Genomic DNA, 16489 nt, shown 5'->3' on the forward strand with positions numbered 1-16489 from the left:
TTTAGATATAATTGACAGTAAGTTTAGTTAACATCCATCATCTTATATAGGTACCAAAAAAGGGATGTGTGTGAGTATTTTTCTCCTTCTGATGAGAACTCTTAGGATCTACTCTCTTAACAACTGTCAAATATACCACACAGCAGTGTTAACTATAGTCATTATATTGTATATTACATCCCCAGGGCTTATTTATCTTATGACTAGAACTTTGTACCTTTTGACCACCTTCACCCAATTCCCTCACCCCCATCCTCTGCCTCTGATAACCACAAATCTGAATCTTTTTCTGTGAGTTTGGTTTTTGTTTGGTTTTTTAATTCCATGTGTAAGTGAGATCATATAGTATTTGTCTTTCTCTAGTGGACTTATTTCACTTAACTTAATGCCCACAGGCTCCATCCTTATTGTCCCTAGTGACAGGATTTCCTTCCTATTCATAGCAGAATAATATTCCATTGTGTGTGTGTGTGTGTGTGTGTGTGTGTGTGTGTACGTGTACGAGTATGATCCAGCCCACTCTTTGATTTCCTCATTTGTAAAATAGCGATAACAAACGTATCTACCTCATAGAATGGCTGTGAGAATTAAGTGAGTTACATAGTGGGAAGGGCTTGGAAACAGTTACTATTACAGTATTGTTATTTCCTCCTTTCTCCAGCCCAGACTCACAGCAGTCTGTTATGCCATGAACGTATCTTGGCAGGTCCTTCTGTGGCACCTGCCTACTCACCTCTTGTCCTCCGTAACCAGGTGCACCAGTATGACCATAATAGTTATTTTAAATGTTGAGAAGCTTCCACGCAGGTGTACTGTCCCCACCACCACTACCCCTCCCCTGGGACACTCAGTTTTCCTGAGAGGCAACCAAAGGGTAAACACCTTTCCTGGGTTTCCAGAGAGGGGCTCCAAGGCCCTGTTCAGCAGAGCCCTCCCTCTGCTCCCCCTCCTCTGCTCTTGGTTCCAGCCTCTCAACACCCTACTTGCTCCTTCCTCTCCCAATATTGACCTGTCCAGATAATAATAGGCAGCTTTAAAAAAAAAATGTTGCTACAAGCCCTGGGGCATATATTCAAGTGTACCATTATACACAAAGAATCTCATATGTGAATCACTTGAGTTTGATTCCATTTAAGAATCATTTATTGAATTTGGCATTATGCTAAGCTGAGGGCCACCGAACAATGAACTCTTCCCAAATCCTCAGCTACAAAGTGTCCTCAGCTGGTAAGACCAATTGAGCCCCAAAGCAAAGGGCCCAATAGGTCCTCTTGACCCTGGGGGCTCAGCCCAATCCCTGGCCCCCTGCCTGTTCCTACAGAGGTTGGTGACAACTTCAGGGCTCATTCTAACCTGGTTCTCCGGGCGTCCAGCTACTTCCAACTTAAAGCCTGTTCTCCTCCACTCATAGTCTTCTTGTCTTTACACCCAGATGACCAGTTTTCCCTGCTTTTGTTGGAATTAGATACAGTTTATTTCCTTGGAAGGGATAAAGAGACATTCCTTTTTCACCGACTTACTGCTAGAGGCATAGACTTGAAGAGAAACCAGAGTTTTGCCACCATGAAGCTGCTTTTGGGGATATTGATTTTTAAGCTCTTGATTAAGAAATGAGACTCAGAAAGAACCTTTGGCCTTCCCCCCCATTCTTGCCCAAGAGATTCGGATACAAAAACCTCCTTTAGGAGGGAGCCTTGGCTTAACCACCCTAAGAAACTTCTCCCTAGCTTTGGTCAGGAGACTCCAGGCCTGTTAGCGACATACCCCCGTGTCCCATTGTTTCTGAGGTGGCCAGCTAGACTGTTCCAGCCACGTCTCTTCTGTTCTTCCTCAACAACCTTTAAATCACCCACTTCTGAAATCTAATACCTCATCCACACCCTTTCCTCCTTTGTCCAGAAATGTCTTATATACCCAGTGTCGCCTCACTGTCTTTGGCATTTTCATGCCTGTGTGAATTCCCCATGTGCCTGTGTTAAACATCCGATTTCCTCCTGTTAATCTGTCTCTATTAATTTGATTATTGGCCCAGCTAGAAGAACTTCAAGGTGGAAGGACAAGTATTAATTTTTCATACATGGAAGCTGTAATCTTATCATAGTTTCAGACCCAACCCAAGGTGGAAGTTTGGGGGTGGGGGAGACATTCACCACAGGCCTCCCTTTTTCTGAGACTTCCCCACTGTTTTAAATGTTAGCGGCAGAAGTTCTGTTGGCTCAGGAGTGGAAGGAGGCACAGCCTGTGTGTGAAGGAACAGATGGCTGCAGGGGGGTGGAGGCTGAGCTGCTCCCACCGCCCTGCCTCGCTTGTCCTGACAAGTTCATCGACATACCACAGCCTGGGGATTGCAACAGCCGCCTCCTGGTCTCCCCACCTCCGCTCTCCCACTACCATTTGTCCTCCACTGAAGCCAGCCTTCTCCTCTTCAGTGAGGAATCCTGACGCACTCTGCTCAGCAGCCTTTGTTGACTCTGTAGGGTACAGGATAAAATGCCAGCTCCTCAGCTGGGCCCAGGTCACCGTCCATGCTCCACTAATCATGGAGTGCTCTTGTCACATGACCCTCCTATATCATTCCTCAAGTTCTTATACCTGCAGCCACTCCCTAGACTCTGCCCCAGGGCACAGGCTATTCCTTCCACCCAGAATTCCTAGGACCTTCCCTTACATCGTTCCCATCTGCCGAACTCCTATTCATCCTTCAATATCCATCTTCTGAAAAGCTTTCCCAAAGGTCCTTGTGGGAAGATAGCTGTTGCCTCTTCAGGGTTCCCTTAGCACTGGATTCATACATCTAATACCACATATTTTAGGTTTTCTTATAATTTGTCTGTTTACGTATCTCTATGTAAGACCCCACTAGATGGTAAGTTCCTCAGGTACATAATTCCTGTCATAAGTTAATGTTCATTATACATAGTGAATAAAATACTGAAAAGTCTAACACACACTACTTATAGTCTCTTCTTAAGCTTTAATATGCTTCTCAATATTATTGATATTCTCATGTCTCCCCCTTTTCCCTCCCCATTCACCCTTCCTGGGGCTTAGGGGTTCTAGGAAAAGGGAATTATAATGACTATGAAGTAAGGCACCTGGGTCTCTAGAACCTTCTGTCTTCTCTTTTCGGATGCCCTTTTCTCCCTTTCAGAACCCTTTCCTCCTCCAGATGCCCAGAGGGAGAGCAAAGCCAAATACCCACTGTTAGTATGTGATCATGAGTTAGACATTTAACATTCTAGATTCATCTGAGAAAGTTGAGATTTGAACATGGTGATGTCTAAGGTTCTTTGTAGTTCTAACAATCTATAAGCCATAAAGTCATTGGAATTCTAGGCAGTCCCAAATAATTGGAAATTTACTTCTGAGCAGAGGGCCTGTCAGTGTTCCGTACGATACCTATCTGTTTATCTGTGAATAAGGCCCCCCACCCTGGTGATAGTGCCTTCCTATGCTGGCACAGCATCTCCCCCCACTTCCGACCCAAAGCTACCTCCTAAGCTGTCAGCTCAGTACCTTGGAGACTTTGCTTTTGAGTTACTCACTTTGATGCAGCAGCATTTTAACTGCTACAATCTGAATAGTCCAAACTCTCCATATCAAAAATGCCTTGTGTTTTCCCATCTCCTGAAGTTTAAAAAAAGCCACCACTCCCATACTGGACTATTCACAGAGCCTCTTAGAGGTGGAGAGGCCTGGGTCTTTGTGTTTTGTGAAGCTCTCAGTCAGGGACTAAGAACAACTGGGCAGGTAGCACATTACACAACTGTAGGGGGCACCCTTCATATCGAGATCATTGTGGATTTGTATGTGCATTAGAATAACTTTTTGGCAGGTAGCAGCAAGACATCTAAGGAAAAGGTACATTTTCTTACACAAAGATGCTTTGAGTTTAGCTATAGTGGTAACCCCTTTTTATTAAGGAAACTATGCCAAAATAGGGTTATACAAATTGTGGTAGACTGTTAATATTTCCATGTAACAAACTTGTATTTTTTAATTGTGTTAAAATACACATAACATAAAGTTTAGCATCTTAACCATTTTTAAGTGTACATCTCAATAATGTCAGATGCATTCGCATTGATGTACAACCAGTCTCTAGAACTCTTTTCATCGTGCAAAACTGAAATTTTATACCCATCAAACAATAATCCCCATTTCTCTCTCTCCATAGCCTCTGGCAATCACCCTTCTGCTTTCTGTCCCTATGAATCTGACTACTCTAGGTTCCTCATATAAGTGGAATCATATAGTATTTGTCTTTTTGTGGACTGACTTATTTCACTCAGTATAATGTCCTCGGGTTCATTCATGTTGCAGCATGTGACAGCATTTCTTTCCTTTCTGGGGCTGAATAACATTCCATTGTATGTATATGTACTATATTTTGTTTATCCATTTATATGTCAATGCATACTTGGATTGCTCCTATCTTTTGGCTATTGTGAATAATGCTGCTATGAACACACAGAGAAAGTTGCATGATGAGTAACTCTTTGGGCCTTTTAGAGTACCTCTGAGATTACTTGTACAACCTCATTTCCTTCTGTGGGTATGAGGCCAGGATGCTACTGCTCCACCCATACCACTGTAGACTCTTTTTAAATGGTCCCTCTAACAGGGTTCCCTTGCATAATTGGCAGCCAGAATAACTATTTTAACACCCCTCCTCTAAACAACAAAGTTCTTTTCAGGCACAATCATGAAATGGAATGAGTAATAATGATAGCCAGAAAAGAAATGCAAACAGTATTAGTTTTATGTCATTGAACTTTCATATACGGACAACTGAAACGGTCTACAGCCATACAGTATACTGTCTGCAGTAAATAAGTTTGCTCTTCCAGAAAATTCTTGATCAGGATTATAAAGTTGAATTTCCTGAAAAATTGACTTATCCAAACAATAGAATATCAGTTTGCCCTTAGCAGGTGTCTTAGTTTGGGCTGCTAAAACAAAATACCATAGAGTCGGTGGCTCAAGCAATAGACATTTTATTTCCTCAGCTCTGGAGGCTGGGAAATACAAGATAAAAGTGCCAACAAATTAGGTTCTTGGTGAGGGCTCTCTTCCTGGCTTGTAGACAGCCACTTTCTTGCCATGTCACATATGGCCTTTCCTTAGTGCATGCACATAGAGAAAGAGCAGCTCTGCTGTCTCTTCCTCTTCTTATAAAGACACTAATCACATTCATAAGGGCTCTACTCTTATGACCTTATTTAAACCTAATTACCTTCTAAAGGCCTTCCTTCCAAATACCAACACATAGCGGGTTAGAGCTTCAACATATGAATTTGGAGGGGACACAAACACTCATTCCAAAGCACTGGCTGAATAGCTCCTTCTCAAAGCAATAGTTAGTTCAACTGTGCTTATCAAACAGTTGTTTACTTTTTGAAGACTCACTTCAAAATCCTAACTTCACTATATTAACCAATACTCAACAATTATATCATGAACTTTGTCCAATCCCAATCAAGCCTGACATTGAAAGACCCACCATAAACCAGACCCCAGAAACCTCATCCATATCCTACCTCTGACCTCCCTCTTCTAAAATGCTACTAAGACTTCATCAAGGTAGAGACTTCCACAGGGCATCAGCACTCATCAGTATAATTAAGCCAGTAAAACATATTTTAATAAAAAACAAAATAAACATAGGACACAAAAGGAAACATGTAATGGATTGGTGCTTTGAAAAAACATTAATTTTTCTTTTTTGAAAAGGGGGCAAAACCTTATACCTACGCTAGTGTGATGCAGTAATGAATGGAATTACAGTTTCCATTCTCAAGACTTCACCTCTGCAAATGTGTGGATGACTGTCAAAATCAACCTTCTCTGCGTGTTTAATAGGAGTAGACAGCATAGCTGTCTCCACTCATATGAAACAAAGAACACTTAATTATTTTAATTTTAAATATCTTCTTCCAAATAAAGCAATATATACACAGATAGTTAAGAAAAAACTTACATAAGGATGAGAGTGGCAGAGATTCATAATGATCCCATTTCACAGTAAATCCCAGAGATTGTAATACTGTCCATATCTTTGTTTCTTCAGGATGAATTGTAGCAGTTTTCAAATGTCTCTGCAGTTAAAAAAAATAAATTCCCTAAAATAACTTTACCAAAAGTTCATCATAAATTTCTACTGTATTTGGTTAAAAACTTCCCCAATTTTACTTTTGCAAAAATCAGAGAAAGTGACTGCATGGTGGTAAATATTGGTTGTATTTGATTCTTTACTTTGGAAGGAGGATTCAGCGCTTGGTGAAAATGAATGAAACGTTCAAGCATTATTCTTTTGATTTCTTCTGGCAATGGAAGAACACCATCTTTTGTTGTTTCTCCTGACATTCTTCTTTGAAATGTCCACTTCCTTAGGCTTTGTTTGTTTTTTTGCAATGGTATTTTGCACCATTTCTATGTGCTGGTTTTTACTGAACAATTTTAAAGCTTAGCATCTCACTGTACATTGTTCTGGGTTGATTCTGGCTGTTTGCAAATGTGTGTATGGTCACACAGAATGCAGAATTAAAGTTACTGAAATTCTGTTTGCCTTTATAATCACTGTGCTATTGATTATTTCAAATCTACAATTTAGACTCAGGGATATGTGGTTTAACTGTGCCCAAACTGCGGTCTAATGGTTTCAGTTTATCATGAAGTTAACTCCTGAAACAAATGCTTGTAGCTGAGCCTGCACTTATTACAGGGCAACTGTATAACTGGAAGTTCTACAAATTAACTCCCATGACATTAAACACAAAGTTTACAGAGGATAAGTAATCAAAGTGTGCTAATTGGAGATATATATATATATATATATATATATATATATATATATATTAAAATAAAACTATATATATAGTTTTATATATATATATATATATATATATATATATATATATATATATATATATATATGTATGTATATAGTTTTATAAACAGAAACCAAAGTACTTATTTAGAATTTAGGTCAGAAAAAACTTTTTTCAAGGAGAATTAATTCATCACTGCCATTGTTTAGAATTGCGAGTGGATGATGACAATAAAAAGCAGGCCACCTTTTAGTTGGCTTTATTGTTGTTTTTAAATTCCATTTACACAATGCACCCCTTACTGTATGCATGAGAAGGATTGTTCCCACTGCCCTCCCATCTGCAGGCCAGGAGCTCCTCAGGTCAGCCAGGAATGGAAATTGGGGAACAAGCAAGACTTAGGTGAGGCTGAGATGTACTTCAGCAGCAAGACTTCTTCCTTGTAAACACATCACCGTGTTTCTTTAGTTCTCTGCCTCTCAAGGATGGGGACCTTATGTCCAGCTCGGGGGAATATCCTAATTAGCCTAAGACTTTGTGCTAATTCAGTTCTCCTTGCCTGTGATTGGTTTACGTGTGGATTTCTAGCAAAAGAGCCTAGAAGAGAAGTCTGTTATGAGGGCTTTCAAATAGCTCAATGTACCCCAAGTATTGCCCATAGCTAAGACTTATAAATAAATCATAAATAATGTCATAAATAAATTACATACACACGTGTATGTATATATGTACGTGTATGTATATGTACGTATACACTGGAAATAAGATGATTCACATATACATATGTACATTAGAAAAAAGATGGCACATATATACATATATGTCACCTTGTTTGCAATGTATACTTTTGAGATTAATAAAAATGCATTCACATAAAGGAGGTGCTAAATTCCTAGTAGCTTTTTGTCTTTATGTACTTTTTTCAGTCAAAAAAGATACTAAAAGTACAAATACTGTCAATACAGGATCATGATTTATCTTTATGTTTAACAGCTGTCCTCTTGAAAGGGAGGACATTCTTTGTCATCAAATAGCCGTATCATCAAAATTTTCTATCAACCACTAGAGGGCAGTATAAACCAGCAAAAAGCCCAACCATGCAGCCGGCGGCAGCATAATACTGAGACCTAGGCCATGAGAACCAGCCACTTCATTAGAATGGCCAACTTAGGCAAAACAATTCAAATCCCATGTTTTACAAACTCAAAATGAAAATACCTTTACTAATTCCCATGAGAAATATGTATACTCTAACCAGTTAGACAACCTTAGACATTAAGTGTTCAGAGTCCAGGGTCAGAATGACTGGGTTTGAATCTCACCTCCACCCCAAATAGCAGGGTGACCTTGGGAAAGTGTTTCTACCTCTCTGTTTCTCTCCGTAAAGTAGATACCAGAAACATAGTTACAACAGTGCCTGCCTGCACACAGGACCATGCTGCTTTAAGTGTTCGCTCTTATTGAAGGTTAAGCATTCAGGCTCTGGAGTTACACTGTCTGGATTCGAATATTGGCTCCACCAAGCTAAACAAATAACTTGATATGTTGGACAAATTACTTTTCTTAATCTCAGTGTTCTCACCTATAAAATAGGGCTGATAATATCAACCCCATGGCAACCGTCTGAAGATTAAATGTACATTAGCTCTTAGCACAGTGCCTGGCACATAGTAAAATATATGTTTATACATGGTATTATTTTTAATATTCTTTTTATAATTACTAATAATGTTATCATTAGACTTCTAATGGTATACCTTGAGGTATACTTGAGAAATGGAGTACATTTTCTGATTCTTCCTGAAGCTAAAGCGGGATCCTGACCACAAGCTGCTCAGCACTGTTCTAAAGCTGTGTCTCTACCAGAAAACCAAACTGGAAAGTCATACAATTAAGTAGAGAATTTGATCTTTGTCAACAGACAATGCCTGCAATTTCTGCCCCTTTAAAGCTTCTTTTCTTTTTGGAAGGAGGTATTGTGTTAGGATCTTTCGAAAACTTGGAGTGTCTGCTCTAAGACTGTGCACAAGTTGTCTTCCTTTGTTTATTTCTGGACAGACCTTCACAGTTCAAAGTGAGCATCTGCTTTCCCATCAGGCTGGTGTCTGCCTAGGACGTCCTTGTCATGGAGCAAGGGTGGCGTGGGGTTGCCAGCCTGGTTTACACCCTCCTATCTCTGTGAAGAAGCCTGTCTTTTTTGAAAAAAAATCATCCTTCAAAGTGATCCAAAAACATCATCACTCATTTTAAGTGCTTTACTGTATCTGCCAGAAGAGTTTGAAGGGGTTGGACGGTGGTCTTAGCATGTGATCTCTGTGAATGACTGCCCCCCTCACCCCCATTTGTTTTTTAATGTTACAACAAAAACGAATTGCCTTCAGGAGCTTATCAGTAGTATGGGAGGATTTATAGTTTGCCAAAATGAACCAAGAGGGTCAAAATCCCACAGTTACCAGCCAATCTGGTCAATCTGGGGCAATGGATTGACTTTCTGTCCATTTTGCTCAGTCTCACCTCTGAGATTCCTATCCCACTAGACATCACCGCTGCTCAAAGCAGCCTCATTGTTACCAGAGCTCCAGTGATGGTATCATGGAAAGACAGACCACGGCCGCGTTGGACAGCTGTAAGCGCTGGATCACTTCCAGAAGAAACCTTCCCCATGTGACTCAGTGAATCAGTTTTTACCAAGAGTTCAAAAGACTTGTCCGGAAAGTCAGAACTTCTGCAGCTGGATGACTGGTGTTCCAGGGTAATCATGTCTTCCCTTTCGATGAAAAAACTGAAGTACTTTGTAAAAAAACGTGACAACAGTTTAAGACATTAGAAAGATACATACTCCCACTCAAAAAAAAAAAAAAAAAAAGAGGCATTTTCATGCACTGTAGAAACCATTCAGAGGCAAAACATCACATCCTAGTGAATATAATAGGGTCTTGCATCTCCCTCTTATTTGAACACAACTCTCATTGACTTAAAAGTGGTATTTTCCAAACTGGTTGCAAGGATGAATTGTCCTCTAAACAAAGCAGGATGCATTTGTTCTGGTACAATGGCTTCTCTTCTTTGTCTCCGGATAATTTGATACTGCATTCATTCATTCAAGTGTGACTCTCATTTGAAAAATTTCTCAATGAGACCATTTAAAAAATATTTTTGAATCTGGAGCTTTTATGACTAAGGCTTCTATCAGCCTCCAACCTTGTCCCTGTTAGCTTAATAGAATTAGTAAAAATTGACCTTTTGAAGTAAAATTTTCCATAGTAAATTTCAACTGAAAGGCGATTATTTTTCCCCTAAAACTTTGTTTGGACTATGCATGTGCAGTTTGTGCCAATAATTTTAAGACTAGGGATTTTCTACGTGCTTCAAGATTCTTTTTCCCCCAGATAAAATGATAGGTTATCAGCCTTAAGACTTGGAAAGGAAGGGAAGTTACTTAAATGAATTTTTCTGTCTTCCACATGCCTTAGGCTATTTCAAGAAGAGTAACAAATCTTTAAGTGTTTAAAAACAGTGTTCTGGAAACCAAAACTGCAGGTAACACTATTTTCTCTCCTGGGAAATGTACCCTATCAATGGCCAGTCTCCTTGCTACCTACCTTCTCCAGTCTCACATACTTCCTGGCCCCTTAGGTCAGAATTCCCATAAATTTCAGTCCCTGCCATTTTCTCAGGGCAGAGGTGATACCAGGAAGAGGAGACTCCAAAATCACATCTTCATTAACTCAAACAGAGCAAACTTGCAGGGTTTACATTTTAAGCCTATGAATCTTCTTCGTGATGGTTCCCATGTCTCATGAAATAAACAATGTGGAAAGAAAAATATTATGGGCTCTATTTGCGCTTTTTGTTCTGAAAATAACTTATGCAGCAGAGGTGCACTGGTGGCCCATGCCTGGGCGAAGCTCTCTGACTTCACTCTCACCATTGCCTCTTCCTAATAAATACCCAGCTCACCAGTTACCACAATACCTGCACACACACAAGAAAGCCCAAATTAAAAGCTCTCTTTAATACCAAAGGTAAGATAGGAATTAAATTTTGGACTAACCAGAAGGCAGTCTGGTTAGTGGTTTTGTTCGGCCTTCAGCTTCTGTTTTCAGCATATGAATAAGGTTTAGAAGAATAATCAGTATTTAAAGTTCTTGTAGATCCTTAACATATAAATAACTAAGACAACAGATGAGATTGTTAAATATCAAAGAGGTTATTACCACATCCTAAATTCCCCCTTGAGTGAGAAGTGAATGATCAAATTCAGAAACACTTCATTTGATAAAGCTCAATGTAATCCTTCTCGTTGCTAATCGCCTCCCAGGATTTTGCTCTTCGCTTGAACAAATTAACTGAGGGTGAACAATGATCAAAAGAAAAACTTAAGAAGAGCAAACTCCATAAATTGCTGGTGAGTCTGAAATACAGATCAGAAAAAAAAGTCTTTCTTTAGTCAAATAGAGATCAGAAGCAAAAGATACAGATATAAGCAAGAAATACCCAGTATAAAATACGTAGTGAGAAAACAAAAACAGGAAGGTTTGGAGTGGGGTTAAGCGTATCACAATCACAAGAGAACTTTGTGGTGCCGGCTGGCTCCTCTCAGCCCTCTTCCTGTACCTTTCTTGGCAGGTCCAGCCTGAATTATGAGGAGCTCCCGATTTGTAACCTCCCATGCTGACCCCATTCCCTCCATACATACACACACACCACCCCTCACACCTATTTTCTTTTTTATAAATAGGGTTTACACAAGGCCCTTGAGCTGAGCTGAAATGAACAGAGGAAATTTGCATAGGAATTAAGAAAGGCCATGCTTTAAGAAATATAATAGTAATGTGAAAATCACTTCTGGAATATATCCTACAGACATAACTGCACACATACCTAAGGACTTGGGTAAACAGTCATTTATTGTAGTACTGTTTGTAAAGAAATAATTGGAAACAACTCAAGCATCCATCAATAGGGGCCTGGTTAAATAAGACTCGTCCCCACAATAGAATCATATGTAACGGTAAAAAAAAATGCTAAGTCTGAAGATACTCTCCAGTATATCTGGTACTGAGCAGTGTACATAGTGTGTGATTTCTTGTGTAAGAATGGAGAGGAGATAGGAATTTATATTTGAATTTACTTAAAGAAGTTCTGGAAGGAAACGTAAATTAATGAGAGTGTCCCCTGAGGCTGCACAGTCAGGGATAAATAGGAACAGAGAGGGGCACATCTCAATGAGTCAATATTTAAATCATTTTTGGTTTTTCCACCATTTGCATGTATTATCTACTTTGAATTTTTTATTTAAAATAATAATACAACTCAACAATAAAACAACCCATTTTGTTTTAGAAAAGATATGAATGGCAACTACATACATGAAAAGATGCTCAACATCATTAGTCATTAGAGAAATGCAAATTAAAGCCAGAATGGCTCAAATTTAAAAACCTAATAATATCAAGTGCTGAGGAGGATGTGGAGCAACTGGAATTCATACATTGCTGATGGGAATGCAAATGGTACAGCCACTTGCAAAGGCAGAGCACTGGTTTCCTATATAATGTTTAGCATACATTTACCATATTATCCAGCAATTCCACTCCTACATATTAACCAAGAGAAATGGACACATATGTTTCTCCCCAAAAAATAAAATTCCAACACACCTGTACACAAATGTTTATAGTAAAGTTAATTGTAGTCACCAAAAACTAGAAACAACCCAAATGTCTAACTGGTGGATAGATAAATCCTTATATTGTAGAATACCACTTAGCAATAAGAAGGAATGTATCACTGATACACGCAACAACATAGATAAATTTCAAATGCATTCTGTTAAATGAAAGAAACCAGACTCAAAAGACTACATAATGTCAGATTCCATTTATGTGATATTGTGGAAAAGAGAATACTGTAGAGAAAGAAAACAGATCAGTGGCCAGGGGCTGTAGGTGAAGAAATGTTTGCCTACAGAGACACTCAAGTAAACTTTTAGGGGTGATAAAATTGTTCTATATCTTGATTGTGGTGGGGAGAATAACACAACAGCATGTATTTGTTAAAATTCATAGAATTGTGGGAAGGCTGGTTAGCTCAGTTGGTTAGAGAGCAGTGACGGTTTGATCCTCACGTGGGCCACTGTGAGCTGCACCCTCCACAACTACCGTGTTTCCCCGAAAATAAGACCTAGCCAGTATATTATATTATATTATATTATATTATATTATATTATATTATATTACATTACATTACATTACATTACATTACATTACATTACATTACATTACATTACATTATATTATATTATATTATATTATATTATATTAAAGACCTGGTCTTATATTATAGTAAAGTAAGAACAGGTCTTATATTATACCATATTATATAAGACCGTTCTTATTTTACTATTAATTTTTGCTCCAAAAGATGCATTAGAGCTGATTGTCTGGCTAGGTCTTATTTTTGGGGAAACACAGTAGATTGAAACAACTGCTTGACTTGGAACCAATGGGTATAAGAAAAACACACTTAAATAAAGTTTTTTAAAAATTTGTAGAATTGTATAACTTAAAGGAGGTGAATTTTACTATATGTGAATTATATCTCAACAAGCTTGACATTTAAAAAATCATAATAAAAAATAGGAGGGAGACTTGGTCACACTGCTGAAAACCAGATTGCAGCTGTTAACAGTGGTTCTGGTCAGTCACCTCTCCCGACAGCCAGCACCAGGGTGATGGCGGTAAAGACGGAGAGAAGCAGGCCTAAGGGACATTTTGGAGTGAGAAGTAGGAAGACTTACTAATGGACTGGACATGGGACAGGAGAGACCTCAAGTTATCGAAGGAGACTTCGAAGATTTTTTTTTTTTTTCCTGTGTGTCTTAGTCGGCTCAGGCTGTTATAACAAAAATACCATCAGCTGGGTGGTGTAAACAGCAAACATTTATCTCTCACAGTTCTGGAGGCTGGAAAGTCCAAGATCAAGGCACTGGGAGACTGGATGTCTGATGAGGGCACACTTCCTCGTTCATAGATAGCTGGGTTTTTGGTGTGTCCTCATGTGGCAGAAGGGGCAAGGAGCTCCCTGGGGGGGTCTCATAAAAGGGGACAAATCCCCACCTTGAGGGCCCCACCCTCATGACCTAATCCCCTCCCAAAGGCCCTACCTCCTAATACCATCACACTGGGGGTTAGGATTTCAACACATGAATTGTGAGGGGACACGGACCTTCAGTTTGTAGCACTGTGCCATTTGAGGCAGCTGTAGAGCAAAGACTACCAAACAATTCTGTTCCAATCCCACCATGAATTATCTGCAAAACCTCTAGCAGAGTCTGTGAGTGTATGTAAGAACTGGAATAATAATTCACAAACTGGAGAACATGAGAGAATTATTTTGTTATTGTCCTAGAAATTAAAGAACAAAGAACCATTCCGGGTAAGGTCTTCTCATGTAAGAAGGGCTTCTCCGAGGGAAATGCTTTCCATTCCAGGAGGACCACAGCAAATAGATGAAACTCTGTTACTTGTATTTCCTGGTCAAGAAAAAATGGCCTAACAAGGAAAGAAGGGGATAAAATGGCTGAAATGTATTCCATTTATTGTCAATACTAAATCATTATGATTTATTGGTATTATTTTTTCACCTGTAAAGTTGATTTCTTGTGCTTGCACATATATTTCCTGTGGCTGATTATGGACTGACAGGTGATCACCTATTAGCTTAGCTTCCTGTTAACATGCTGACCCCAACTGATCTCGTAGTGGAGAGCCAGGCAGTTGCCTATGGAAACTTCAGTTCAGAGTCATTTGGTCAAAGTGGCTAAACCAGATCTTGAAAAGTCATGTGAAGTTCACCAGGAACTCCTTTTGAGTTTGTGCTAGTGAAACAACTTTGTGATGAAGGGTGAAGACCTTGACAGACTGTAGTAGCAGAGCCCAAACCTCCTATGTATAACCTCTTATCTTCTTTTACACACATACATACACACGTGTACATACATATATGCGGATATATTCGGATTATAAAAATAACACACAAAGGCTGTAAAACATTTCAAAAGCCCTTTCCCAATTCCACTTCCCAGATATCCACTCTTAGCTTTTTATTATGTATTCCTCGAGATTGTCTTCTACACAATACATGTTTAAAAAGGCGAAAGATTTATGTGATCTGAAGAGAAACCAGAGTATACATGTTTAAGAGTGTCACTTATATGAAGATAATTTAAGAAGTTCAAACCAAGATATAGACACTGGATAGTAATACTTCTATGATGGTTAGGAGGAGGAAATTATATGAAAGGATATCTTTAAATTTCTCTAAAGGACATGTCTAAATAATTTTTTAACTTGGAAAGTATGAATCTAGAGTTGTTTCCTTTGATGGTTATTAAGTGAATGTGATAGAAAATTCATGTAAAAGAGTAAAATAAAATTACAGACTTGTCTGATGCTATGTAAAGATTCTTAGCAACAATATTTCAAAAAGAGTTAATACACTTAATTTATGAGCGTGAGAGGGTTCAGAAAGTGCTACTTCAAGTTATGGCACCTTGCCATGCTGAATACTTTAAGCTGAAGGAATTTGAGATACAGGAAGGACTCTCTGACATTCCCTTTCTCCCTGAAGCAGCCCATAAGACCCTCGTGTAATAAGTTCTCTCCCTATACCCGGAGAAAAGGAGCATTCTTATCTTCAAAGACAGAGGAATCTGTACAAGCAGGTTTTGCTAAGTTTCCCCCAGTTTACTAACCTTAGCTCATACACTTTTGTTCAATAACATTTTTTCAATGACTTTCCACTCTTCATCAAACCTAGTATAAAAACACTCAGGTTTAACCATTTCTTGGTGTATTCACTTCCTCATGAAGTCTGTTGGATCACATATTAAATACATTCATATGTTTTTTCTCTTCCTAATCTGTCTTTTGTTACAGAGCTCCAACCAAGAACCTAGAACGATGGAAGGAAAAGGGTTTTCTTTCCTCCCCTAAAATAGAAATTGTTTTTCTCGGATAGTAATACTTTCTAAATAATATAATAAATTATATTCTGTAATGTATTTAGCCATTCGAATTGTTTAAGTATTTGAATTAAGAAAAAATAGTGATTAATAACTAGTAGGTAACTAACAGCAAGATATTTTGTTTTTCTAGACCTAACCTTATTCCAGAAAGATTAAGAACATCTTTTTTTTTTTTAAGATTTTATTGGGGAAAGGGAACAGGACTTTATTGGGGAACAGTGTGTATTTCCAGGACTTTTCCAAGTCAAGTTGTTGTCCATTCAATCTTAGTTGTGGAGGAGGGTACAGCTCAGCTCCAGGTCCAGTTGATGTTTTTAGTTGCAGGGGGCACAGCCCACCATCTCTTGTGGGAGTCGAAGAGTCAAACCGACAACCTTGTGGTTGAGAGGATGTGTCCAACCAACTGAGCCATCTGGCCACCTGGGAGCTGAGCGGCAGCTCATTGTCTTCATTCTAGTTGCGGAGGGTGCAGCTCGCTGGCCCATGTGGGAATCTAACCAGCAGCCCCGTTGCCCAGAGCTCGCGCTCTAACCAACTGAGCCACCCTTCCGCCCCTAAGAACATCTTTACCTTGAATGTGTTTTATATCACCTTATACACAATTTATTTTGGTCACAAAAATATTTTG

General features: G+C 39.0%; 1 protein-coding gene across 1 annotated transcript in view; it reads left to right on the forward strand.

Moving 5' to 3' along the window:
• DAPL1 (death associated protein like 1) overlaps positions 1–13010 on the forward strand; it is a 59993-nt gene extending 46983 nt beyond the window's left edge. Inside the window, exon 4 of the mRNA XM_074336878.1 lies at positions 9368–13010. Within this exon, the coding sequence (XP_074192979.1) occupies positions 9368–9498 (131 nt within the window). The 3' untranslated portion in view covers positions 9499–13010. The remainder of the gene's footprint in view (positions 1–9367) is intronic.
• Positions 13011–16489: the final 3479 nt, after the last annotated feature.

The sequence above is a fragment of the Rhinolophus sinicus genome, linkage group LG01, assembly GCF_036562045.2.
Source record: "Rhinolophus sinicus isolate RSC01 linkage group LG01, ASM3656204v1, whole genome shotgun sequence".
In the NCBI taxonomy this organism is placed as follows: Eukaryota; Metazoa; Chordata; class Mammalia; order Chiroptera; family Rhinolophidae; genus Rhinolophus; species Rhinolophus sinicus.